Source organism: Apiospora hydei (genome assembly GCF_038363865.1).
Source record: "Apiospora hydei strain CBS 114990 chromosome Unknown utg000007l_segment0_segment0, whole genome shotgun sequence".
Lineage (NCBI taxonomy): Eukaryota > Fungi > Ascomycota > Sordariomycetes > Amphisphaeriales > Apiosporaceae > Apiospora > Apiospora hydei.
Window position 1 is genome coordinate 3,424,862 of NW_027117366.1, and position 23,616 is coordinate 3,448,477.

Below are 23,616 nucleotides of genomic sequence, written 5' to 3' on the forward strand. Positions count from 1 at the left end.
TATCATACGTTGGTTGGTCCAATGGTCGCACCGTTGCGTCTGCAACCAGAAGCGAGGACTTCCTCGCTTCCTATATTCGTACTTGTCTTTGGTTCACAGGGCTGCATTGCTTACGGAGGACGGTCTGAAAAGAGGCGATACCACAGCTTATCCCCCGCCTTATTGTCCTCCATGGGAGCTTCAAACTCTGATGCCTCGAAGGAGGTAGCGATATGCTATCGACTCGTTTTGGATTGGAGGCTTTGCCGTGGTGAGCTGCACACGAGATTGGGTTCCAGGGACAATATCGCTTTGTTCGAACTGGGTACTGAGAGCAGTTAACTGGTTTGTATCTACATATTCCAAAGTGCTAGGAGGTATACCATCGCACAGGATGACAACTATTTGTGGTGGTTATAACTTCCCCCAACTATCTTGTGTGCGTTAGGCAGTGTAGCGCTGCGTGGGTTAGGAAAGGGATATCCGAGTATAGCTTCCATCTGATATATTTGGAGGGTATGTTCTCAAGCCTCGATTCCCTGATAACTGCGCAGTCCACTGCTCACGGTCGGTTCGGCTATGAGAAAGTGGCTCAAGCCCATAAGCAAACGGTACTTGGCTCTTCTTGTCCGCGGGGAATAGAGGAAGCTAGGCTTTTGCTTGGTCCTACAGAGAATTAGTCCGAGCACGAGGGGCCAGCAAACAAGAGATATGCAAGGTACTCATTCGTGCCCGACGTTACACAGCTATCGTGAGCACGGTGATTGGCCGCCGGCTGCCTGGAGCTGAAAAGAGCTGACGATGCATGCATGCATGCACGCATAAGCCCGCAGCATCCAGGCCCCTCGAATCCTTCCTTCTGAACAAAACATAGGGAGGAAACAAAACACGCGTATTCAGCAAAGATAGATACGATTCGCCTTACTAAGCTTAGATCTTATCGGCCGGCACCTATAGCTCCAGCCACGACTGCCGATCTTGATCACCCAATCGCAGGGCCCCGGACTTTCGGCACCGGGCGATTTCTCGTATCTGCTCCACTAAGCAAAAAAAGACCAAAGCCCACTTCTTTCCAACGGGTTCTCGCAGCGACCACCAGTAAACGGCCGTCGTAAGACCCGGCACCATCCGGGCTAGACGATCTCGTATTATCGCTCTTGCATTAGGCTTTCTGTCGACCGCTCCGTTTTGTCGCATTCGTATGGGCTGACAAACTGGATATCGTTTTTGTTTGTCCGTACTCCGGAGGGCGGTCATGTTGGGTAGGGCTGTGCATGGGAAAATTACTCATTTCGGTCCCGCCCTCCTTGCTTCCCCTCAGCAAGCATGCAAACGGAGGTTGACCATGACTCCAATATAAAAGCCAAAAAGCCCGTACTCGTTCTCCCTTTCTATGAACACAGACAGCTTGTCTCTCATCCTCTATCCCACAATAGCACCAATTTCTTCTCCTAATACAAATCTCCAACCTATCACCTCACAGCCAAGGCCAACATGAAGACCTCCTTCCTCCTCACGCTCCTCCCCGCCGCCGCGGTCGTCCTGGGTCTCCCCCAACAACTACGCCCGGCAAGACGCCCCCTCCACCGTCACCCTGTCCACGACGGCGGAGCTCCCCGCGAGCACTTCCACTTCCACTTCCACTTCCACTACCCCCACCGCGACTACCCCCGCGGAGGAGCTGCCGTGCCCGACCAACCCGCCCAACTGCGCCGCCAAGCTGGACGGCCACCTCGTCTGCATGGCCGGCGGCGTCTGGTGCCGCTACACCGACGCCACGGCCCACTGGACGCCGGGCTTCTACCCCGTCAACTACGCGGGGCCGTGTCCTCCTTGCTTGCCTTCTTTCTAGAGACATGCACGTTAGGTCGTCTGTCTGTTTATTTTAATGAAGGAGTGGTGTTAGGGCGCAAGGGAGAAGGATGGAGTGTGGCGCACTGGGTCATGGTCAAGTGACAGGACAGTGACTGAATATATTAATGTTTGCTTGTGGGATATGAGCAATATCCCCGCCGGAGTTGCGCACCAAAAAAGGGAGCATCCTCTAGATCTATGGGAATAGAATATACTGATTTCAATGGCATACTTTCACTCTGTCACTCATGATCAGGTCATGGTAATATATATAATATTGCAGCAGTCGCACCGGATCATCGTCGCTTATGAAGCGGCTAACCAAATCCCTGAGCCATCGCCGCCAAGATCCAGTCGCGGATCGGAGGTAGACCGGCAAAGGACCCATAACTTTGCTGATAATACTGATTGCGGATCGGGCCAGATCCGATTATCACTGTCGTTGGATCATATAAGAGACCCGGGATGTGACCCTAAGCTGTACCTATGATTATGTTAAATCACCTTCCCCGGTTCCTTGCCGGATCTACATAACATTCCAGACTATCAGGATGCGACTCTTTTCTGCCGGTATAGCAGGCTTTGCCGCCTTGGCCGGTGCCTCGTCGGCTACCAGCGGCGATTTATTCCCTAGTATGTGACGCTTTTCATAGCTGAGCTTACGAGACATCGTAGTATAACTGACTGACGAGCGTATCCAGTGCCCAAATGCAAAGGGATCGAGATCCAAAATCTTCCCATTGATAGCCTGCAGAAGCTCATGACCGAGGGTAGCCTGACCAGCCGCGACCTCGTGCAGTGCTATCTAGCCCGGATCGAGCAGACCAATAGGTACATATGCCACAGAAGGTTCGAGCTCAGCAAAAGCCAGTCGTTGACATTGTACCAGCTACACCCACTCCATAAGCGAAACCAACCCCGACGCCCTCGCCATCGCCACCGCCCTAGACACCGAGCGCCGCGCCGGCCACCTCCGCACCCCCTGCACGGCATCCCCTTCCTGGTCAAAGACAACTTCTACACCGCCGACGCCCACAACACCAGCGAAGGCACCCTCGTCCTCCTCGGCGGCCGCTCCACCGCGGGCGAGTCCACCATCGTCGCCCGCCTGCGCGCCGCGGGCGGCGTCCTGCTCGGCCACGCCACCATGTCCGAAGCGGCGGACCACCGCGCCCTGACTAGTTACGCGAGCGGGTACTCATCCCGAACCGGCCAGACGCGGAACCCGTACAACCTGACGCAGAGCACCGCGGGGTCGAGCAGCGGGTCCGTGGTCGCCGTCCGAATAAACCAGGCCGCCGTCGCGGTCGGGACCGAGACGTACGGCTCGCTCGTGCACCCGGCCGCGCAGCTGGGGCTCTACACGGTCAAGGCGACGCCGGGGTTGCTGTCGCGGCGCGGGGTCGTGACGGGGAGCTACTACCACGACACGCCGGGGCCGCTGGCGCGGTCGGTGCGGGATGTGGCGGTGATGCTGGATATCATGCGGGGGCCCGATCCGTTGGATAACTTGACGTTTCAGGCGGTGGGGAAGTATCCGGTGGACGGCTATACGGTGCATCTGACTAACAGGAGTGCGCTGAGAGGGATGAAGTTCGGGATACCCTGGGACCCTTACTGGTCGACAAACGCCGTAAGTACTTTGTTTCTGGCCCTATCAGCCAAGGCATATTTGATGCGGATTGTAATTCGAGTGTCCTGGCTCACCAACATACGATCAGCACATGAACAGCCCCGGCATCCGACAAGTCTACGAACAACGCATCGAAGAGCTCGAAGAAGCCGGTGCCCAAATCTACAACATCACAGTAAGTAAAAATGCAGTCAATCACTCCAAACGCAGATACAATAAACGAAGCTAACCCGTTACCCAGAACAGCCCCTTCACCGGCCTCGCCAACGAATACGGCGCCGGCCAACACACCACCATCCCCCTCCCTACCAACACAGCATAGCCTTCGCCACCCTCCTAGCCGCCGGCTACGCCGACTGGCTCCGCCACTGGACCTTTCCTAAGGACGACCCGCGCCATGGCACCCTCAAAACCGTCGCCGACATGGCCGCCTGGAACGCCGCCCACAACGCCAGCACCGGCGCTTTGGGCAACAACACCTGGTGGCAAGACGAAACCACCGGCCAATCCTTCTACGACGCCGCCGCCGCCACGAACGGTTCACTAAACAGCGCCTTCTGGACCGCCTTCGGCTGGTCCCGGACCACGGCGCGCCAGGCCATCGACCAGGCGCACGTGTACCTGACCGAAAGCGGCACCCGGATGATCGAGCTGGACGGGGTCTTGGTCCCCAACGGCCGCGCGGGCGGCTACAGTAGCGCCTGCGCGCCGATGGCGTCGTACGCCGGGTATCCCATCGCCTCGGTCCCCGTCGGGCAGGACGGGTTCGCGACGCCGTTCGCGCTGGGGATCTACGGGCGGCAGTACGGCGAGGCGAAGCTCGTACAAGTCGCGTCGGCCATGGAGGATCTGTTCAAGTGGAACGAGGCGCCGCGGTGGCATAACGCAGATGTCCGTCAGGATCGGCCTTGGGATGCGCCGTGGCCGGGGTATACTTGTTCCAAGGAGAGCCTGGCGCGTCAGGCGTGTACTAAGTGAGGAAATTAGGTGCTTACTTCTGCCTACTTATACATATAAAGCATCGCTTCATATGGGATCAATTAAACGGAAGACAAACGGCAAGACATCTCTTTCACAACGTTTCAGGTTCATCAATGTAACGAGTTCAAAAAATAAAAAAGTTAAAATTGCAAGAATATATGGTGGTAGTATAATGGATATCATCAAAAGTCCGTCGCCTTCAAGATTGTGCTAAGCTGCATCGACGAACTTTTCCCAGCGCTGGGAAGATAGTTATCACATTGGCGCCCAAGGGACTCTAAACGCACTGGCTGTACCAGTCGTTGCTGACCTTGCAGGTACCTTGAGCACAAGCAGTCGGGCCGTTATAGCCCTGGCCACCGCACTGTCCGTACAGGGAAACCTTGGCACCGGAATCACCACCAGCAGGGGCAGGAGCGGGAGCGGCAGGGGCAGCAGGGGCAGCAGGAGCAGCAGGCTCGGCTACGGCGGGGCAGGCGTTCTCATCAGCAGCGGGGGCGGTGGGAGCAGGCTCAGGCTCAGCGGGTGCAGCGACGGCGGGGCAAGCGCTGAGGTCCTCAGCGGTGGCCACATCAGCGGCACCGAGCTCGCCCTTGGTGCTGGTAGCACCGTCGGTCCAGACGGCCGGGCCGGGCATGATGTAAGGGGGCGGGGTTGGGGGTCCACTTGTTGTAGGCGATACCCGGGTCGGCGGCCTTGTACATGCCGGGGATCTTGACGAGGGGGCCGGGGACGCCGCCGCCGGGGCCCTCGACCTTGAGCTGGGCGCACTCCATGTAGAACTGCGCCTTGCCGACGTGGCTCTCGTGGATGGCGATGTGCTCGACGCGCACGAGGTACTCACCCGGCGGGATGGTCTTGGGGATGGTGTACTCGATGCGGTCCTTCTGCCAGGTGCACCAGGCGGCGTCGGTGTTGGCCTTGCCGCCACCGCACAGGCCGGATTCGGCGACCTTGAACCAGTCGCCGTCTCCCTCGTAGCTGTTCACGGAGCCCGGGGCCTTGGACATGTAGACGAAGCCAGGGCCGGGGTGCTCGATGTTCTCGTTGAACCAGAGCTTGAAGCCGACCTTGTCGCCGGCCTTGACGGTGTAGGTCTGGGCGGAGCCGGCCTTGGCGCCCTTGTTGCAGCGCAGGTCGGGGGAGTTGACGACCTCGCTGGTGAAGGAGGGCTGGTACGAGTTGCTGTTCTTGCGGATGTAGGTGTAGTCCTGGCCCTGGGGCGTGCCGTTGACGATCAGCTGGCTGAAGATGTAGTGGGCCTCGGTGACGAGGGAGCGGCTGCGAAGAGCAGGCTGCTCAGGGCGGTGGTGGTCTTCATGGTGGCGGTTGGTAAAGAATGGAATCAGCGCTGCTGTGGGATGTGTTTTGAAAGTTGTTGGTTATATGTACTGATGCCGAAATGAATGAATGTGATAGCTCTGCTAAAGAACGAATGTCAAAGGTAGGATGCAGCAAATGCCGTGAAGAGAAGGGCATATTGAAAGTGTTACTGGCGAGGATTCACGGCAGCTATATATCATTGCCAAAGGCGTATCCATCGTGATTGAAAAGGCGAATTCCGTATCCTCCCTCGTAGCCTTCGAGTCCTGCAACTCCACGATACTGTGGTTCTCGGCGGTGCATGGCTCATGGGTCTGGCGCAGTGGTCAGATCCAGATATATTGGGGCCAAGAGCCGCCAAGATGCTGTCGGGTCAATCTTCCATCAATCGCAACGCTTTGTTTCTTGGTGCTTGGGGCGTACGAGGGCCCGGGTCAAGCTACCCTGGGAGAATCAACCAGCTTGCCAAGTCTGCGAAAGAGGTCTTGGCCCAAGTGTCAATAAGCGGAGCTGCAGTTTCAGGATACGGTTGACGGAGCTGCTCGAGAAGACTCTTTGTGGTTGTCGTACAGGTAAACGCCTGTTGTTTTGTGGTTTGCTGTGCCAAAAGACCCGAGAGATCCAAATTGGCAGTGGGACAGGAGACGGCAGTGGTTGCCTGCTTTGTGCCTGGCTTACTCCCTGAACGTGCTAAAAGGGCACGCTCGTACCCTTGTGTCCGAAGCTACCGACGGACGAATGCGCATTGACGTTTGACAGCGGAAGGTCGAGCCGAGGCGTTGGCCAGTAAATATGTGCTTGTGCTTCGGTAGCATGATCACTGCAAGGGTTGCTTTTGACAGCAAATGAACGTACACTCGACCGTTGGTCGGCATCTAGAATGGTTCCCGAAGTTCTGGTTCTCGTCTGTCCCATCGAGCGCAAGTGGGCCAAGCAGTGAGAGCCGCATCGTAGTGCGCCCCCTTACATGCGACTAAACTGTGCTCTGTCCCCTCAAATCTCGGAGCTATCCAGCTAGACCTGGCCCAGAAATGGCAAGACTTGCGCAACTAGCAGCCCATCTCAGATCGTTCTAGGAAAAAGGCTCCAGGTCAAAACACCAGATGGCAGGATTGACAGCTTGCTCTATTGATTTGCATCACTTGGATAAGTATGTAAAGGGCGACCAGACGGTTTATGCCAGTGCTTTTCAGAAGGAGTTGATGAATTGAAGCTTGAAGCCAAACGCCATTTTTTTTTTGCTTGGGTACCCCACCTGACATTTCGCCCAAAAAGAAATCCTGCTTCCCTCGCTGTTCGTCGCTTTGGTTCCCGGTTCTCCTGCCGGCCTCCTGTCATTTCCGGAGTTGCCATCCTAAATCCGTATTCCAGCGCGTATGAACCGAAATCTGCCCTGCACCTGCATCTGCATCTTTTGGCTAAGGAGATTTTTCCGTGAGAATAGGTGGATTGAACCACAAGCTGGCATAAATATTCTGGAAGCCTGCACTGCATTGCGGCTGGTCTCTAAGTGCGTACAGACATATTTTTACGCTGCGACGATCTGCCGCTCCCCTAAACAGGCAAATGGGGTCTTTTTCGGCAGCGTTACCCGAAAGTGTCAGCACATTACTTACCCAAAGGGGCGGTACGCCCAACCGAACATGCTCTACATCAGCCTATCAATTTACGCTGTTGGCAGACCTTCGTCATTCAGGCCTCGGCCGTCGATGTTACTGGTTCGTCGCCGACAAGGCAGTGTCAATTGAATACTACCTGCGTAAGCCAAGGCAATAGAGTCAGCCTGATGTCGTGGCTGTTGGAAGGCTGCAATGAAAAGAATGCATCATTCGAATCCTTCCGCGGTGCATCTGCCACTCAGTCATGCATGCAATCAGACTACCAATGAATCCAAAATTCACGCGGGCGACTATGCAGATATATATGTAGCAGCTGATGGGTTTCGCCCACTTTCGTAGATGTAGATTATCGATCAAGCAACTGATATCCATCACGATCAAAATGAAGACTACGACAATTCTCTCATCGGCAGTGACAGCATCCCTGTGGACACTGGCCACAGCCGAATCCACAATCCGCCGCGACACCATCTTCGGCTGCACCGACGTCGGCTGCCCGCCAGAAAAGGGCTCGTCCATCTCCGACAACTGCACCGTCGCCGACGAGACGCACGCCTTCGTCGGCCTGACGGCGGTGCCGGCGCAGGTCGAGCCCCTGCGAGACGGCCGGCTCACGTGGGTCAAGGGCGTGAAGGCGGACCAGAAACCCAACCCGGACGTCTTCCGCGAGACCTTCTACCTCGGCGCCGCCCCCGGGCTCGAGGGCCTGAGCCGCATGGGCGCCTGCGCCGTCTTCTTCAACGGGCCCTACAACGCATCGCTCCTCAAATTCAACAACAGCCGCGAGCGCGAGCTCGACGAGGGAACCTGCGCCGACGCCATGGGCGAGCCCTGCGTCCACGCCCTGCGGGAACGCGCACTGTCGCTGAGTTTCGCGCCCGGGGCCGCCAGCAATGAGACTTGCAGGAGACTGCAGGAGGATCTGCTGACAAGCGACATACCTGAGTGCTCCAGGTGGACGGAGAATGAGTGGGGTAATATCACTGCAGTCGGTAAGTGGTTCCTGCTACCCATGAACTTGACCTAGGTATCCCCTTATGAGAGTTACGACGAGTTCAGAAGCTAACCTCGCCAATTGCGCCATTTCGGAAACGTAGCACTCACTGGGAATGGTGCTCCAAAACCCATCACTGAAGAGCGCAACGCGTCCTCAAATTGTTGGCCCATCCTGAACAAGGAGGACTCATTGACCCCCGTTTTCCAATGGGTAAACAGGGTAAGTAGACTACTTCCCAGACTCTTTTTGAACGGCAACATCTATCCTATCATCTTTCAGGTTTTACTGACTCAGACGACCCCTTCGACGGGGTTTGGATAACAACAGACGAACGGAATCCCAGCCAGCTATGTGGGCATCACGCCCATCTTGACGCTCTTCTGGCCCACCAACGGCAGCGCCCTCGATCGGCGCGACGCCGCGCTTACCTGCGTCAAGATGATGGGTCCCGCCAACGCATCTTTGGCCACGATGAAGAGCGGTGGCGGAGACGACGGGGAGGGTGGCGCTAGTACTGTCTGGAGCACGTTCACCCTGAACGTCGCCGTTAGCATGGCGGCGGCTTTTGCCTTGTTCAACTTGCTGTAGAAACAAGCACAAACATGTTGCATAGCTCACTACTTACTTACCTGTGTTGAAGCAGGAGCATTGGAGGATATATTCTTCTTGAGATGAAATATAACGTGGCTGGTTGCCTTCGGGTGTGTCCTAGCGGTATGATCTTAATAGAAGTCTGTCTCTCTTGTTTTTGCTTATTGGACAGAAGTAGCAAGCCCTATATATGTTTTGATCGTCCGTTACAAAGGTCTTTGGAAAAGGAAAATGTTTGCCTTCCGGTTTACTTCTCTCATTTATCATAGCCAAGGAAGATGATTCAATTCATGAGAGTAGCCCAAATGTCCTACAACTCCTCGTCGTCAATCTCTTCTGGCTCTCTCTCACCCCCAAGAGCCTCGACCCAAGAATAAAGGCGAATATCTCGACAGAACTCGAGCAGATCGGGAACGTCAGTATCCTCTCGTAATAGCCAGTATCTCTCCCACATCTCCCTCACCTGCTGCACAATAGCATCGGGGGGTGGGGAACCCAACCTCTCCGCCAGTCTAGCGTGCACGAAGAGTTCTCTTATTGCATAAGACATCAAGGCAGGGTAAAGTCTGAGCTTTGTACTAATCCCAGCGTTCGACGTCTGGATAGACCTTGGGCGATGGGAAGGGCTGCTGGGTATTGAGGCAAAGGCAGTCTCATTCCCCAAGAAGCGACGCAAGACCTCGTTCGTTGAGCCTTGATTTGTGAGTTGTGTCAGTGATTTCGTTGAAATCCTGGAAAATCTCGCGTCTTCCTTGATTCTAATAGCTGAGTAGGTTGGGTGAGGTTCATTTTTATTATAGCCTCGCGCGTGCTCGTGGACAATAATGTTGCCATTGAAGCTGAGACCAACGTCCTTCTTATGAGTACCTTCAGTCTGTGTAAGTACCAGATACTCTTCTCAAGACAGGAAAAAAGAAAAGAAACAAAGATTAGAAGAAGTAAAACAACACTCACTAGATTGGGATGACCGGAAGGTTCTCGACATGGTGGAACCTGCCGAGCCGAAAGCAGCTATGTATCCCACATCCCTCATACCATTTCCTTTGCGCACAGGACGATAAGGTGCGTGATGATCCGGGTATGGGGAATGCGGCCTTGGTGAATCAGCTCTTGAAGACTGCCGTACTAATGGACGGTTGTCCGTCTCTGGTCTTTTTCCCTCTCGTCGAACCGCCGCCTTTCGAGCTTCCACATAGTCATCCAATTCAGAAATGTTCAAATACGCCAGGCAAGTAGCCATAATGTTGTAGTGACCATGAGCTAGCGTGATGGGCAGTGGCTGCTCAAATGGTAGACCGGAGGCCGGAGAACCTAGGCCGTCTCGAGCGATAACATATTTGTCGCGTGCCGCAAGCAGCAGCTTGAAACCACATCCACGTAGGAAAAACTGTGCAACAGACCCGTGGATTATTTGGACCCAACGTGTCTCGCCACAGTCATATTGCATTGACCCAGCGACCCCTTTTGCAGAATCCACGTCGACTGAGATGTCGTCTTCATGAAAGCTTTGGATCTCGCCTACATGCTTCACCTCCACAAGTCCCCTAGATATCGTTCGGTTCTTCTTCTCGAGTTGCTTGTAATTTTCGATGAACGACTGGGAGTGCGGTCTGGTTTCCAATGCTCTTGGGCGATTTGCTTGGAGAAAGGGGAAAATGTGATGCCATTCCCTCATACGCAAGTTTTGCGTGCTTAGTAACTGTTGTGGCTACAGGCCACCAGCCACCTGTGGCTGCCTGTTTCCCCATTGTGTATTAGCTAGCAAGCCAGAACAGCTGTAGATAGGGCATGAGCAACAACATCAATGCATCTCCAGCCTTTGGTCCCAACAGTAACACCCATACGAAGAACTGGAAAGCAACAAAGGCTTCCTCGGTCTCAGGTATGCTAGCCAGCAATCTTTCGTAGAGATCACTGAGCTCAGGTGGTACGTCAGACAGGCGCGTCTCGATATAGTCCCAGTTCTCGCCACTCTCGTATTCGTTGAGGGCCAAATTGGTGATAAGAACTGCCCATAGGAAAACTCCCCGAGACTTAGTAGTTATATCCTCCGCCAGTTTGACAGATCGAGAATCAGTGGAGATCTTGCTTTCCATGAAAGCTTTCGTGACATATGTAAATATGTCGTCTCTGTTGTAATCATCCATGACGATCTGCAAACATTTCCGGGGAACCAATCGAGATGAGGATCTGCCTGAAATACAGAGTCGAAGGACATCCATATCTACTAATTCGTAAAGATGATTCAAGATCGACCTAGATTGGAGATCATCACACTCATCTAACGCGTCGATGAAGAAGATTGATGGCGTGCGTAAATTTGTGGAGTCGCTCAAGAGCTTTCCCAGTACTGATTTGAGAGTTGCCACTGTCCAGTCTTCTCTCTCTTTAGTGCTGTAGATTCCGTTGTAGATTCGGCCCAGGCAAGTCTCAAAGAACCGGTCCCGAAAGTAAGGAGTGTCCTTTGTAACGAGCTGATGGATCAGAGACCTATACAGGCCAAGTTCGCTATGGTCAAGCTTGTTGGTGGATCTGGCATTGAAGTAGTAACTGGCAACAGTGAGGGTTCGGAAACGTGGATCTTGGGCCGTTGCTTTGATCAAGGTAGATTTTCCAGATCCCGGCTTCCCTCCGATCCAAAGGATTCCAGGATTGTCAGTCGATTGCTCATCTTCGGACCAAGATCGGAAATGATGATGGCTTTGTAGCCAAGTGCAAGTGCCCCGTTGAGGCTGGTTGATACTATTTTCACGGAACCTCATTTGGTTGAATGCAAGTGACTGGATAAGATCTGATTGCTTTAGTGTCCATTTGCCCATGAGAAGATAGACATATTTTGTAGTAAATGCTCAAAAAATTGTGTCACCTTTCTTTTGTCTTCTGAGCGTAGGGTGCTCAACGTATGTCGCCCCGCTTGGACCTCGAACGGACAAGTTCGCGGGGTCCTGAACAGGCTGACAAATGAGCTCCTTCTCCTGCGCCTGATACCTAGTACAGTCCGGTAGCTCTCCACTGTGCTCTGGGTTAGGCAAATGGCAGTCTGTGCTGGCAAATTTCGAGCTATGGCGGGGTGAGGCCATTGACGTCGACTCGATGTCTCCATCGGCACGACGAGATGTACGTTGCTTCATGGATTCAGTACATATGTGCTCACACCACAAGCGAATCTCGCCAATAATTGCCTTGTATTTCGGGTCAGAACTCGACGTGACTCGAACAATGTCCCTATGGTCTCCTGGAAGGACCTCCGCTTCTTCCAGCGGGTCGTCCAGCCTAGAGGAATAGTCAGGGACAACCTGTAAAGGAAGCATTTAGCAAATTGCAATACCCAGGGCCACCAAAAAGGCAGTAAGGGCAAGGTAATCAGTGCAATCATGCCACATACCTTCTCGTTCAAGATGCCGATATTGACTGCGGAAAGTCTTGTGGCCTCCTGAAACGTCTTGACTCGAAACTTGTGTTTCCGCCAAAGTCTCGGGAAAGCTGCCTGTGATCGCTCAAGATCTGTTGTCTTCAACCCTAATGAGTCAAGAAGAGCTGAGTTGGCGTCTAGCAGTATGCTTGCGGCCTTTCTTGCTACTTCGCCGTAACTGGCAAGGTCCTTGCTGCCTCTATGAGGGGTTGCAAAGAACATGATAGCCGCGGTTGATGCGACAATGTTCTGATGCCTTTCGTTCTCCGAGTTGTCGCAATGTGCAAGCATCTGCAAGGGTTAATGAATGACCGAATTGGACTGGAAGTGGCGTTCAAAAGGCGGTTGAATAGGGCTAGGTTGTGCGCCATACCTCCTTGACAATAATTCCACCTAACGAATGTGCGAGGAAGATGATCGGCCGAGAGGTCACCACCATCCGCGCGAGGGCGAACATGAAATTGTTTGCGTGCGCGAAAAGGCTTGACTGATCTGCAGACTTGAAGCCTTTGGTGACCATCGCGTCATATCCCCAAGTCAAGACTCGAGCTCCTGGTAGGTCGACGGGGAGCAGGTCCTTCGGCCAATAGCAAGAAGAAGCCAACTCAGAACCGGCACGTTGGGAGCTCAAACTTCTCTCGGCGACAGATACGCTCGACTTGGTCTTACCCCTTATCAGTCTCTGAATGAGGCTTTGCCTCTTCGGCATGGTTTCGACATCTGCCTGATGGTGGGCAGAAGCGGACGACCTAGTCGCAGTCCAAGTTCGAACCGGGTCACCATGAATCCCGTGTACAAAGACAATATCAACAATTGGCTCGATTTCGGGATCAAAGACAACAGAGAGCCCTGTATCTGTAACACTGCTGGCGGAAGCCATTTTGGCGATCTATGTGCCCCAAGGACGACAACAGAGAACGTGGGGAGACGATTCTAAAAACACGCCAGACTTGCTGTTATTTAATATACACATACCTACATACAAACATACATACCCTTCTATCATCTATTTCATCCATTTTATCCATCTCCCGCAGGCTGTGCCGTCGCAGTGGTATTGTCATGTGAGCCACTGCGCCCGAAGGCTGTAACTTGTCCAATTGTGCATGCAGATTATGCATACTTATGCAGGTGTTGATTGGCCACTGCAGGGCGGGGCTGTGGTTCAGACATAGGTGCAGCAGTGCTTACATTTCGTTGACCTGTGTCAGTGGCTGATATACGCAGATGTTGCGAAATGAAAATACTACCAGATTATGGCTTTGTTGAGGAGTGAAATACGAGCATCGTGTATAGTAGCATTGCACTACAAATATTGGGTGATACATGATGGCAGGTCTTCCAATTGATTTCAAAAATATCTAACCAAGTCAGAGGCTGATCGTGCTTGAAGAATAAACAAGTATCTTTAGAACGTCATAAGAGAGAGTAAAGGGGGCTTCAAGTCAGGTTTGGAGTTGAAGCCCAGAGAGTCTCGATGGGATATGTCAGTAGAGATACTATTTCTGATTCTCATTGTATTGTAGACCATCTATCTATACATTGACGTTATCCCTTTGATTCATAATCAACCCCAATGCAACATCCGTCCAATCGGCTTCCCACTATGCTCATAAACAGCCAGCATCTCGCTAGGCCCCATAGGCAAGACACCAGGCCAAGAGCTGGGACCCTGGTGCACATTCACAGGCCGAGACCACTCCACGCGCCCATCCCGCAATCCCTGCGCGAACGAGACCTTGATACTGGCGTGGCGGGGCCAAGCAACCTCCGCCGCGTCCTCGTCCGTCATGTACACGCAAGCGAACCCGCCGTGCCCAAACGTGGAAATCTGGGGAGCTCCCGCATTGCGTCCCCAAGGCGGACAGAAGACGACACCTCTCGCGCCCCAGCTCGCGCCATCGTCGTACGAGACCGAGTACTCGACGCTGAACGTGCCGTGGCGCGTCGTCTCGAACACGATAACCAACGCCTCGGCGCCCGTCGCGGCGTCACGCGTCGTCACGATGCCCTGCATGCCGTCGCGCAGGCGCTCCTCGGGCGGGTGGCAGCGCAAGCAGCGCGGCGCGGACCAGGTCTTGCCGCCGTCGTGCGAGTCGACGCGGAAGGTCTCCCTGGTTGTCGTGGGCCAGCTCGGCCGAGTAGGTCAGCTGGACGTGGCCGTCGCGGGGGAGACGCGGATGAAGGGCTCCCAGAGGCCCATGCCGCCGCTCTGAGCCGCGCTCTGCTCGACGGCCTGCGAGAGGAAGTGCCAGGTGCGCCCGCCGTCCATGGAGCGGCACACGGTGATGCGGAAGTGGGTGGGCCCGTTGGGCCCGATGTCGTGGTTGCGGAAGGCGCCCAGGACGGTGATGCCCTCGCCGCCGTTCTCCATGGTGGAGGGGATCTCGCTGATGAACAGGTTGTCGCAGTCGCCCTCGCCGCGGGAGACCTCGCCCCAGGGCTCGAAGGAGGCGCCGTTGTCGGTGCTGCGGGTGATGGTCAGGACGCGCGTGGGGCCCTCGAAGCGGGTGACGGCGCAGAGGATGGCGCCGTCGGACATGCGCGCCAGGCGCGGGTAGGTGCCGGTGCCGGCCGGGTGCAGCTGGAACTCGTGGCCGCCGACGTGCCAGGGCTCGGCGGCCTGGGGCCGGGTGCTGTCGGGCGGCGGCGGCGGCGGCGGGTCATTCTTGTTCCCGATGTGGTTGAGCTTGTCCATGACCTTTTGCGTGAAGCCGCCCATGGTGAAAGGTGAGGCGTAGTGCGAGCGTATCAGCAGCGAGAAGACGGAGAGGAGGGAGAGGAGCAGAAGTGTCGTCGAGATTGGCTTCTTCAACCTTGGCATGAGATGAACGTTGGTTGGGTGCTGGCTCGGGGGTCAAAAAGGTGTTGGCGAGCTTGGAGCTGAGCTTGCCGGTTTTAGGTTTGGAGCTGTCAAGCTAAAGCATGTGTTGACGATGACGACGACCACCCCGGGTTTCTTCTCCACACAGGGGTCCGCTAGTGTTACAAAACGGGAGGATGAACGACATCAATTGTGTTGGGCACCTAATTGTGTAGTATTGTACATCAGGACGCGCATAATATTGAATGGAGCCCGCCATGGCGCATACCAGCTGGTCCGGCATAGTTACTCCGGCAACTTGTCTGTATTCTACCAAAACCAAACTAAAACACGAGGAAACAGGCTGTCGTTATCGTATGTTGAAGACATCGTCTGTCGTCCCGGCCGGGACCCGATAGCAGGCAGACTTGAAACAAGAAATACAGCAAACCTTGGGTCAAGCCAAGTGGGGGAGCTGTGCTCTTGGGGTAACAGTGGGGGCAGCAGCAGCAAGAGCTGAAAAGAAGTGCCCACACCTGGCCTCTTTCGTCATCAGACTTTGAGATGGACATGCAGCCATTCTCGAAACGATTTGTGAGAGTGAAGACTCGGCCGGCTTTTGCTCTTGCTGCGCGACGAATCGCTGTCACCTGTAGAGTCATTGACCATCAGGTGTTTGCTGTTTTGCGGCGGCGGCAATGGAGAGGAGCGAGTTTTGTGGAGCATGTTCCCGCTGTGCTCACTGCTGTGGTGTTCGTTGTGCGCTGTGGAACTACCGCCGCCGCCATGATGCTTCCAGTTGATCTTGACGCCCCGAACGACCTCTTCGTACGTGTTGGCGTCCGGCTCGTGGAAGATGATGACGTGGTAGAGCCCACCGTCGGCCGCGTGCGGGTCGGAAATGGCCGCGATCGAGTACGCTGCTAGGTCGGCGGCCGTTATGTCTTGTTCGTCTCCGTTGCCGAAGTAATTGAGGGCGAGGTTCTCGTGTTCCGACATCCCGGCCGACGGGTGCGTGAGCGTGTATTGCGGAGTGAGCCCCGTGAAGCCGTAGATGGGCCGGATGGTCGAGCTGATCCGGGCGTGGTTGCAGAACATGATGTAGCTATCGTAGGCCTCATGGTCGCCCAGTTGGTCATAGTTCCACGAGCAAGCATGGAAGATCTGGTCAGAAGCAAACATTGTCGGTATATGTACCATCGAAAGCGACATGTTCCATCGGAAAATCTGTCAGTCTGCTTACCTTGACGCCAGCTCGTTCAGCCGCCCGTAGTAGAAGGAGCTGGCCTTCGACGATAAGTTGAGGCTCCCAACTATATGCACACATGACGGCGTCCACATCTTGACACGCCTCCACAAGGGCTTGTATATCATATGCGTGGGTCATCTTGACGAACCCCTCGAGCCTTTCCTCGATGCCAGGCTCCAGGCTGTCGGAGTCGTGGGTCAGGCCTCGGACCCGGTGGTCGGCGGCCATGGCGGCTCTAGCCAGGTGCTGGCCGCATGTGCCTGTGATGCCGGCGATCAGAACCAACATACTTAATTGCTGGAATGTAAAAACAATGTAGTCTGGAGATAACTACATTTGCAATAGAAACATCCTTTCTACGACAGGCCACCGCCACCTATTTCAATGACCCAAAGACACAGGCAGGGTGTTCGTAGACCCGGTCTGCCCAGGCTCCGGCGACCCAAGTCGGACCAGTGGCCAAGCGAAAGCATGGCATATCCCATGGACTGCAACTGGAAAGATCGCCATGCCCATGTGCTCATGTCCTTCTGGGGTATGTAGAGCGACGGTATCACATTTTATATTCCACAGCGGTTTGGTACAGAGGCGCATCTTGTGGAGGTTAGCGTTGGGGGTTCCTGGGGCCCCAAAATCGCATGTTCTGTCATGCGAAACGCCGAGCCGCCCATGTGGCATGACATCAAAACGGCTGGCAACACAGCTTCCAAGCCCAGAGAGATTACGAAGTAATATGGCTGGGACCTTTACGAAGTGTCTGAAACTTTCGACAGCCTCCAAAGGCTGAGAGAATCAAAATATGGATTCAATTGGCCTGTAGTCCTTTACCAATGCCAATTGAAACCGACCAATGCCGTCCAATATGAAGTGTACCTCGTAGGTAGTGAAGATGAGGCTCAGGGGAATTTCCCGCTGGTCCTAGGCCTTGTCTTAGACGACGGGACCTAGCTGGCAGCCGGTCGGTGCGGCATTCCAGTGAGGGGCAGTCAATTATGCAATAAAGGAGGCAGGCTAATCGACCCAATGCATTTACGACGTAGGCTGCCTAAATGGCCATCACCTGACCTGGTGTCAACAACGCGTTTTCGTTATACCCCCTGCCATCGCGCATCATTGCACCCATTGCAGCTTGCATCTTCGGCCACTCCTCAGATTGCGCTCAACCCAACCAAGAGCGTTTTCTTCGAACATGCATCCCTCGGGGGTGCCTAAAGCGACCTCGACACCCCATGCTCCTTGAGAATGGCAGAACCACCGAACCCACCCACAACAAACCCCCGCGACGATGACGATGACCAACAGAAAGCCGCCACCGCCGCCGCCATAGCCGAGCACGGCACGCTCAAGTACTCCCTACTCGGCCCCTCCCTCACCAAAGCCGGCCAGGACTCGGTCGACCAGAGCAAAGTGTCCGATGTCATTTACAACGCCTCCAAAGGCTCTAAGTTCTTCAACCGCGAAGAGGCCAAGGACCAGATCCTGACGCAGAAGATCGCCCAGATCCTCGAGAAGAAGCGCCGCCTCGAGAAGCTCGACCTGACCCGCGAGACCCGCCAGGCCGACCAGCTGCTCGCCCAGCTCGACGCCGGCCGCGACCTGACCCAGTACATCGTCCACGTCGACTGCGACGCCTTCTACGCCGCCGTCGAGCTGCTCGACCGGCCCGAGCTCGAGCACCTGCCCTTCGCCGTCGGCGGCGGCGTCCTGACCACCTGCAACTACGTCGCGCGCAAGTTCGGCTGTCGTAGCGGCATGGCGGGGTTCGTGGCCAAAAAGCTCTGCCCCGACATCCTGCTGCTGCCCCTCAATTTCGAAAAGTACACCGCGAAGGCCCACGAGGTCCGCGCCGTCCTCGCCGACTACGACCCCCGCTTCGAGAGCGCCAGCATCGACGAGGCCTACCTCAACATCACCGAGTACTGCAAAAACCACAACCTGACGCCCGACGAGGCCGTCCAGCAGATGCGCGACGAGGTGCACGCGAAAGCCAAGATCACCGTCTCGGCCGGCATCGCGCCCAACGCCAAGCTGGCCAAGATCTGCTCCAACATGAACAAGCCGAACGGGCAGTACCGCCTCCCCAACGAGCGGGCCGCCGTCATGGCCTTCATGCGCGACCTCCCCACGCGCAAGGTCAACGGCGTCGGCCGCGTGCTCGAGCGCGAGCTGCTCGAGATCGGCGTCCGGACCTGCGGCGACATCTACGAGCAGCGCCGCCTACTGCGGCAGCTCTTCGGCGACAAGACGTTCGAGTTCCTCATCATGTGCCACCTGGGCCTCGGCCGCACCAACGTCCAGCCGGCCGAGGACTACGAGCGCAAGAGCGTGGGGACCGAGAGCACGTTCCGCGACATGGCGGACCCGGCCCAGCTGCGCGACAAGCTGCGCTGGATCGCCGACGAGCTCGAGAAGGACATGCGGCGCGCCGAGTGCAAGGGCCGCACCCTCGTCCTCAAAGTGAAGCTGCACACGTACGAGGTCCTCACACGGCAGGTCGTCACGCCCAAGGCCATCCACCTGGCCGACGACCTGTACAACTACGCACTCCCCATCCTCACGAAGCTGATGCAGGAGGTGCCCGGCATGAAGCTGCGGCTCATGGGCCTGCGCTGCACCAACCTCGTCAGCACCAAGAAGCCCGACACGGCCGCCTTCTTCGGAATGAGCCGGCCTCTGCGGCGCTCTGAATCCGGTGACTCCCCAGAGCCGAGCACAACTGCTGCCAAGCGGAAGGCCAGCAGCATCATGGACGGCGAATGGGAGGAATGGCCTGAAGAGGCCCTGTACGGCAACGATGCGGAACTAGAGGGGCAAATAGACGCCCAGACCGGCGGTGGGACACTAGATGACGAGGGCAAGGAAAACTACAGACACCACGGCAAAGAGATCACACCAATACACAAAAAGGTCGCATCACCCCCAGTCGAAGAGACGTGGTGGGACTGTCCCATCTGCATGCGCCCCCAAGCCACCGACGAGCGGCAATTCAACGAGCACATCGACCTGTGCCTGTCGCGGCAGACGATCCGCGACGCCGTGCAGCGGGACAGTGCCTCGAACAGCCCGTCTGGGACATCATCGAATATTGAGTCGTTGCCGGACTCCAAGAGGCAGAAGACAGGAGGAGGGCCGGACAAGAAACGCGGTCGTTCGGCCGCTATGGCTGCTGATCCGAGGCAGAAGAAGCTGTTCTTCGGGTGACGAGTATAAATATGATAATGAGACATGAATCTTGCATAGCATACTCATATATTTATAGACGATAGTCAAAATTCAAAAGCAGTAAACGCAGTAATGGGTTTGGGTTGTTCTGTGATGCCATCTCATGCTGAGACGAACCTGTAGTTTTACTATGCCTAAAGTGTTTTCATTCCAATTTCAAGAGTCCCAATGGACTTTTCCCTCCCAAGTCTATAATATGTATCGTTAAGTCATACGGGTCAGTACACATAGCACCCTCGCTCGCCCCCAAGTCGATCAATGGTATCTAGGTATATATGATCGCCAATCCCCACTAGCATCATAGAGAGCAAGAGCAACAGCAAAATCATGACCCTCCTTTCTTTTCTTTCCCACCCGCTTTCCCAGCCCCAGGGAGATCGCCAGCTCGCCATTTTGGATCAGTGAGCATACCCAACCCCATGAGGGCTCATCCCATCAGCAGCCGAACAGTAAACCAGCGGATACCAAGTCTCGCCCCGGAACATCTGCTGCCACTAAGCAGCCCCGCGCATACTCAAATCCCCACCCACGCTGCTCGGCCGCCTGACCGAAATACTCCGCCGAATCTGATGATCCTCCTCCTCCTCGCGCTCCAGATCGTCGCCCGGTAACCGGACCGCGCGATCGAGCGCGACCGGCAGCCCGCGGTGCCGGCCCCGCAGCATGACGAGCACCAGGATCAGCTTGCTGCCGGTGTACATGCCGCCGCTGAAGCTGAAGGCGGCGCCGGGGACGCCCGTCGAGATGCCGACGCAGCCGTAGGCCGACGTGACCTCGAAGATGACGTTGAAGACGGAGTAGGTGACGGGGTCCTCGAGGAAGTGGCGCGTCTCGATGATCATGATGAACAGCACGGCGACCACCAGCAGCCAGAGGTCGTGGCTCAGCTGGCCGCGCACCTGGTGGCTGATGAAGTTGGTCCGGCTCTCGGCGTCGTCGTCCGCGCCCGTCGGCTTCTGGCGCGCCGCGCCGACGCCCTGCCATTCGCCCAGGGCGCGGCGGAGGGCGCGGTTCAGGAGGCCGGCCGAGGTTGACCCACGGCGCTTGCGGAACGTGTTGGTATTTTGCGGCGTGAGGGAGGACATGGTCGACGCCATGGAGGCGGCTTCGACGTCCTCGGCGTAGAGGCCCAGCGAGCGCTCTTCGTAGACGTTAGAGTGGCGCATCGTAATCACGACCGGGTAGACCGATATGTACATCATTATGACGTATAAAACTTGAAGACCGATATCTGAGTTTGGTCAGCATGTGTTCGTGGAAGTACCGCGTTGAGTTGACGAAGCAGTTTGCTCAAGGGGCGTTGACTTACAAAGACCTGGGATGTTGACAACGTAGAAACCTCCCGAACGTACAGCTACAAGTTATTAGTTGAAATGTTTCAAAGAATCCATGTGGGCGATGGTGTAACTTACCAAGTGCTTGGAACAGGCCGTCGATAATGCGAGATCCTATCGGGATATGGGCCAGCGAAGCATTGCCCAGGTTCAGAACCTCGAAAGCAACCCAGTCGGTACCATTGAGCATGAAGAGCATGAAAAGCAACCACCATGTAGCTCTAGCGGGGAATAGATTGGTGTAGACCCTGCGAGGGTACTTGAGGATGTACTCTAGGGTCGACTTCAGGTCTCGGTAGGAGTGCTCGTAGGTAAGCAATTCCAGTAATTTGAGCATGGCCCATAGCCAAAAGCGGAGGAAGACGGGGTATGCAGTATTTCCGGCAAGAATCATGGCACCCATGACGATGAGTACGAAGTAGGAGCTTCCATACGGGATCATGTTGGCGTCCAGCACACTCATGCCGGAGTTGTTGAAAGCAGAGATGCCATTGAAGATACCATTCCACCAGGGATTGATAGCGTTATCATTGGCTGGGCCCGGCTGGTTGGTACTAATCCAGGCGCCAAGGGCGATGCAGCCGAAGAGCTGCCAAAGAAAGAAGTAAGCCGGCACGACGACAGACAAGACCTTGAGAGCTCGGTACTCTGTGCCGCCCAGATGGTCCCGCTCTTCCGCAGTCAGGTCGTGAAACTGGGCGTTTCGACCAATCTTTTGCGAAGTCAGGTACTGTTGATGGTTCATCGCCGTACCGGAATCTTCATGGATATGGCCATCATCGCGAGAACCAGGTGCATGTCTCCGAACCATCCCGCGGCCAGGCTCATAGGCAGATGATGTTGTCTTGGGACGTGATGCCTCCAAATCATCCACGAATGCTATGTGGTCGTTGTTGTGGGAAGGGTTAGGCGATGCATCCAAGGCGCCCTGGCCCTCAGCGTTTGCCTTTTCCGCATGCGTCATGGGAACCGGCTCCGAGAGCTTCTCCACCGCGACCGGACTCGAGATCGGCAGGACGCTAATCGAGCCCGTAGCAGGGTTTCGACTCGTCAGGCCGCGGGACGGGTCTGACGGTCCAGCCGAGTGGCTGCTGTTGGCGGGCAGTGTTTTGCTTTTGCGAAAGGTGCGGGACAGCTTCTGCATGATGGGCATGTTCAGTGCCAAGTCGTTTCGTTTCACTGCCAGCTTGGCCCTGGCACGCTCCCTCCGCACAATGTCTTCGAACCGGGATTCGAAGGCATGTTTCCGAGCAAGCACTGTCCATATCGAGACCCAGATCGAACTACCGAGCATGATCAAAAGACACAGCAGGACCTGCTGGAAGGTTGTCATCTCACTCAGATTGACCTAGTTGACCAACATGGTGAGTGAGAATTTGCAATTTGCTTCATAGACAGTTGACGTAAGTCTTTGGGAGTAGTTTGACTCGAGATATATGCGCGGTGTGATGTGACGTCGTGTTTGTTTCGTGGTGGACTTACGGTATTGAGGCCAGCTTCGGTCATGGCCGAGACGACGAGGAAAAGACTGTCCGTGTACGAAATGCTGTACTTGGGATTGGATGCCCCCAATGGATGAGGGAGAACACCATACAGACCACGATGAAGTAGGCATAGTGAAGGGTGATGTAGTTCAGCGGCGGGAGGTATGAACGAACGCCGCCGAGGGCCGATGTAAGTCGCGGACGCTGAGTTGAGACGCGATCATGCGATTTCATGGCGTCGATTGTCCCGCGTTACACAACACCCGGCGGGAGACCTAAAGCAAAAGCAACCAAGAAAGGCCTCACACTTAGCGATGCATAACCGGAATAGAGTGCGAGAAGCCAAGTATGTTCGTCTGAAGTAGCCTCGGCCTCAATGTATGGTGAGCCCCCCGCGCGAGCGATCGACGGTCGGTGTCTTACGTATATCCAGAGAACTTTTAGGGTCTTAGGGGAAGCGGTGATGAAAGTGCCATAGCATGGAGAATGACAGCGGAAAATATTTGGGGCCAAGAGATTGCTGGATAAGGTAGAATGGGTCCCCAGTTCTAGACCAAGAGGCGCCAGGATGTCTTTTTGGGACCCTTGGATCCCCCCAGACCGCCGGATCAGAAGGCGCGATCTCTGCTGACTGCTAAGGCCTGAGTAAGGTACGGAAGTGTGCTGGATTGATTGGTACTGGTTGCCGCTAAGCTCCAAGTCCTGGGTGGTTGGTTGGATGCAATGCAAGCCGCAACGGTTGACGGAGCATGTCATTCCTCGGATTTGTCCCAAAAGCTAGGAACAATTTGATCAATTGCTCTCAAAGAGAAGGAAAATATACAGAGTTTCTTTATCGCCCAATTCGGCCACAAAGAAAGAAAGCATTGTGAGCGTGGCGGGGCCTGCCGAGGAAAACGATCGAAACAAGATAAGTTAGTAGGACGGTTTCTGCCGCTGTGTGCATACGATCCTGGACCGCCAACTGGCACTCTAGCAATTACCTAACCTTTTTATTGTAATATGGATCGGGATATCAATTGCAGCATTGCGACAACAGGGGGTCCTTGGCACTCAATTGAGAGGGGTTACTCGGCACATTGGTCCGTTCTTCAATGATGGCCATTGCTCCTGATGCAGATCATTCTTTGTATAT

The 23,616-nt window shown here is 55.3% G+C and overlaps 8 protein-coding genes across 8 annotated transcripts; 4 read left to right on the forward strand and 4 right to left on the reverse strand.

Moving 5' to 3' along the window:
* Nucleotides 1-1,473: 1,473 nt before the first annotated feature.
* Nucleotides 1,474-1,935, forward strand: PG997_010192 (uncharacterized protein; the record flags this gene model as incomplete). The annotated part of the gene is made up of 1 exon (XM_066814507.1): nt 1,474-1,935. The coding sequence occupies one exon, from the start codon at nt 1,474-1,476 to the stop codon at nt 1,933-1,935; it is 462 nt and encodes a 153-aa protein (XP_066666469.1).
* Nucleotides 1,936-2,384: 449 nt separating this feature from the next.
* PG997_010193 (uncharacterized protein) lies at nt 2,385-4,444 on the forward strand (the record flags this gene model as incomplete). The annotated part of the gene is made up of 4 exons (XM_066814508.1): nt 2,385-2,466; nt 2,535-3,466; nt 3,555-3,645; nt 3,708-4,444. The coding sequence occupies 4 exons, from the start codon at nt 2,385-2,387 to the stop codon at nt 4,442-4,444; spliced, it is 1,842 nt and encodes a 613-aa protein (XP_066666470.1).
* Nucleotides 4,445-7,771: 3,327 nt separating this feature from the next.
* Nucleotides 7,772-8,974, forward strand: PG997_010194 (uncharacterized protein; the record flags this gene model as incomplete). Its single annotated transcript, XM_066814509.1, has 2 exons — nt 7,772-8,381; nt 8,730-8,974. The coding sequence occupies 2 exons, from the start codon at nt 7,772-7,774 to the stop codon at nt 8,972-8,974; spliced, it is 855 nt and encodes a 284-aa protein (XP_066666471.1).
* Nucleotides 8,975-10,731: 1,757 nt separating this feature from the next.
* PG997_010195 (uncharacterized protein) lies at nt 10,732-13,269 on the reverse strand (the record flags this gene model as incomplete). The annotated part of the gene is made up of 5 exons (XM_066814510.1): nt 10,732-11,757; nt 11,905-11,989; nt 12,134-12,273; nt 12,363-12,680; nt 12,763-13,269. 5 exons carry the CDS (start codon nt 13,267-13,269, stop codon nt 10,732-10,734), a joined length of 2,076 nt encoding a protein of 691 aa, XP_066666472.1.
* Nucleotides 13,270-13,956: 687 nt separating this feature from the next.
* On the reverse strand, nt 13,957-15,111 carry PG997_010196 (BNR/Asp-box repeat domain protein; the record flags this gene model as incomplete). Its single annotated transcript, XM_066814511.1, has 2 exons — nt 13,957-14,503; nt 14,546-15,111. The coding sequence occupies 2 exons, from the start codon at nt 15,109-15,111 to the stop codon at nt 13,957-13,959; spliced, it is 1,113 nt and encodes a 370-aa protein (XP_066666473.1).
* A 617-nt stretch (nt 15,112-15,728) lies between these two features.
* Nucleotides 15,729-16,729, reverse strand: PG997_010197 (isoflavone reductase like; the record flags this gene model as incomplete). Its single annotated transcript, XM_066814512.1, has 3 exons — nt 15,729-15,835; nt 15,936-16,356; nt 16,436-16,729. Coding segments are annotated over 3 exons (822 nt in total), but the record flags the coding sequence as incomplete, so codon positions are not given.
* A 954-nt stretch (nt 16,730-17,683) lies between these two features.
* PG997_010198 (uncharacterized protein) lies at nt 17,684-19,642 on the forward strand (the record flags this gene model as incomplete). Its single annotated transcript, XM_066814513.1, has 1 exon — nt 17,684-19,642. The coding sequence occupies one exon, from the start codon at nt 17,684-17,686 to the stop codon at nt 19,640-19,642; it is 1,959 nt and encodes a 652-aa protein (XP_066666475.1).
* Nucleotides 19,643-20,157: 515 nt separating this feature from the next.
* PG997_010199 (High-affinity potassium transport protein) lies at nt 20,158-22,715 on the reverse strand (the record flags this gene model as incomplete). The annotated part of the gene is made up of 5 exons (XM_066814514.1): nt 20,158-20,894; nt 20,973-21,017; nt 21,076-22,345; nt 22,480-22,548; nt 22,596-22,715. The coding sequence occupies 5 exons, from the start codon at nt 22,713-22,715 to the stop codon at nt 20,158-20,160; spliced, it is 2,241 nt and encodes a 746-aa protein (XP_066666476.1).
* Nucleotides 22,716-23,616: the final 901 nt, after the last annotated feature.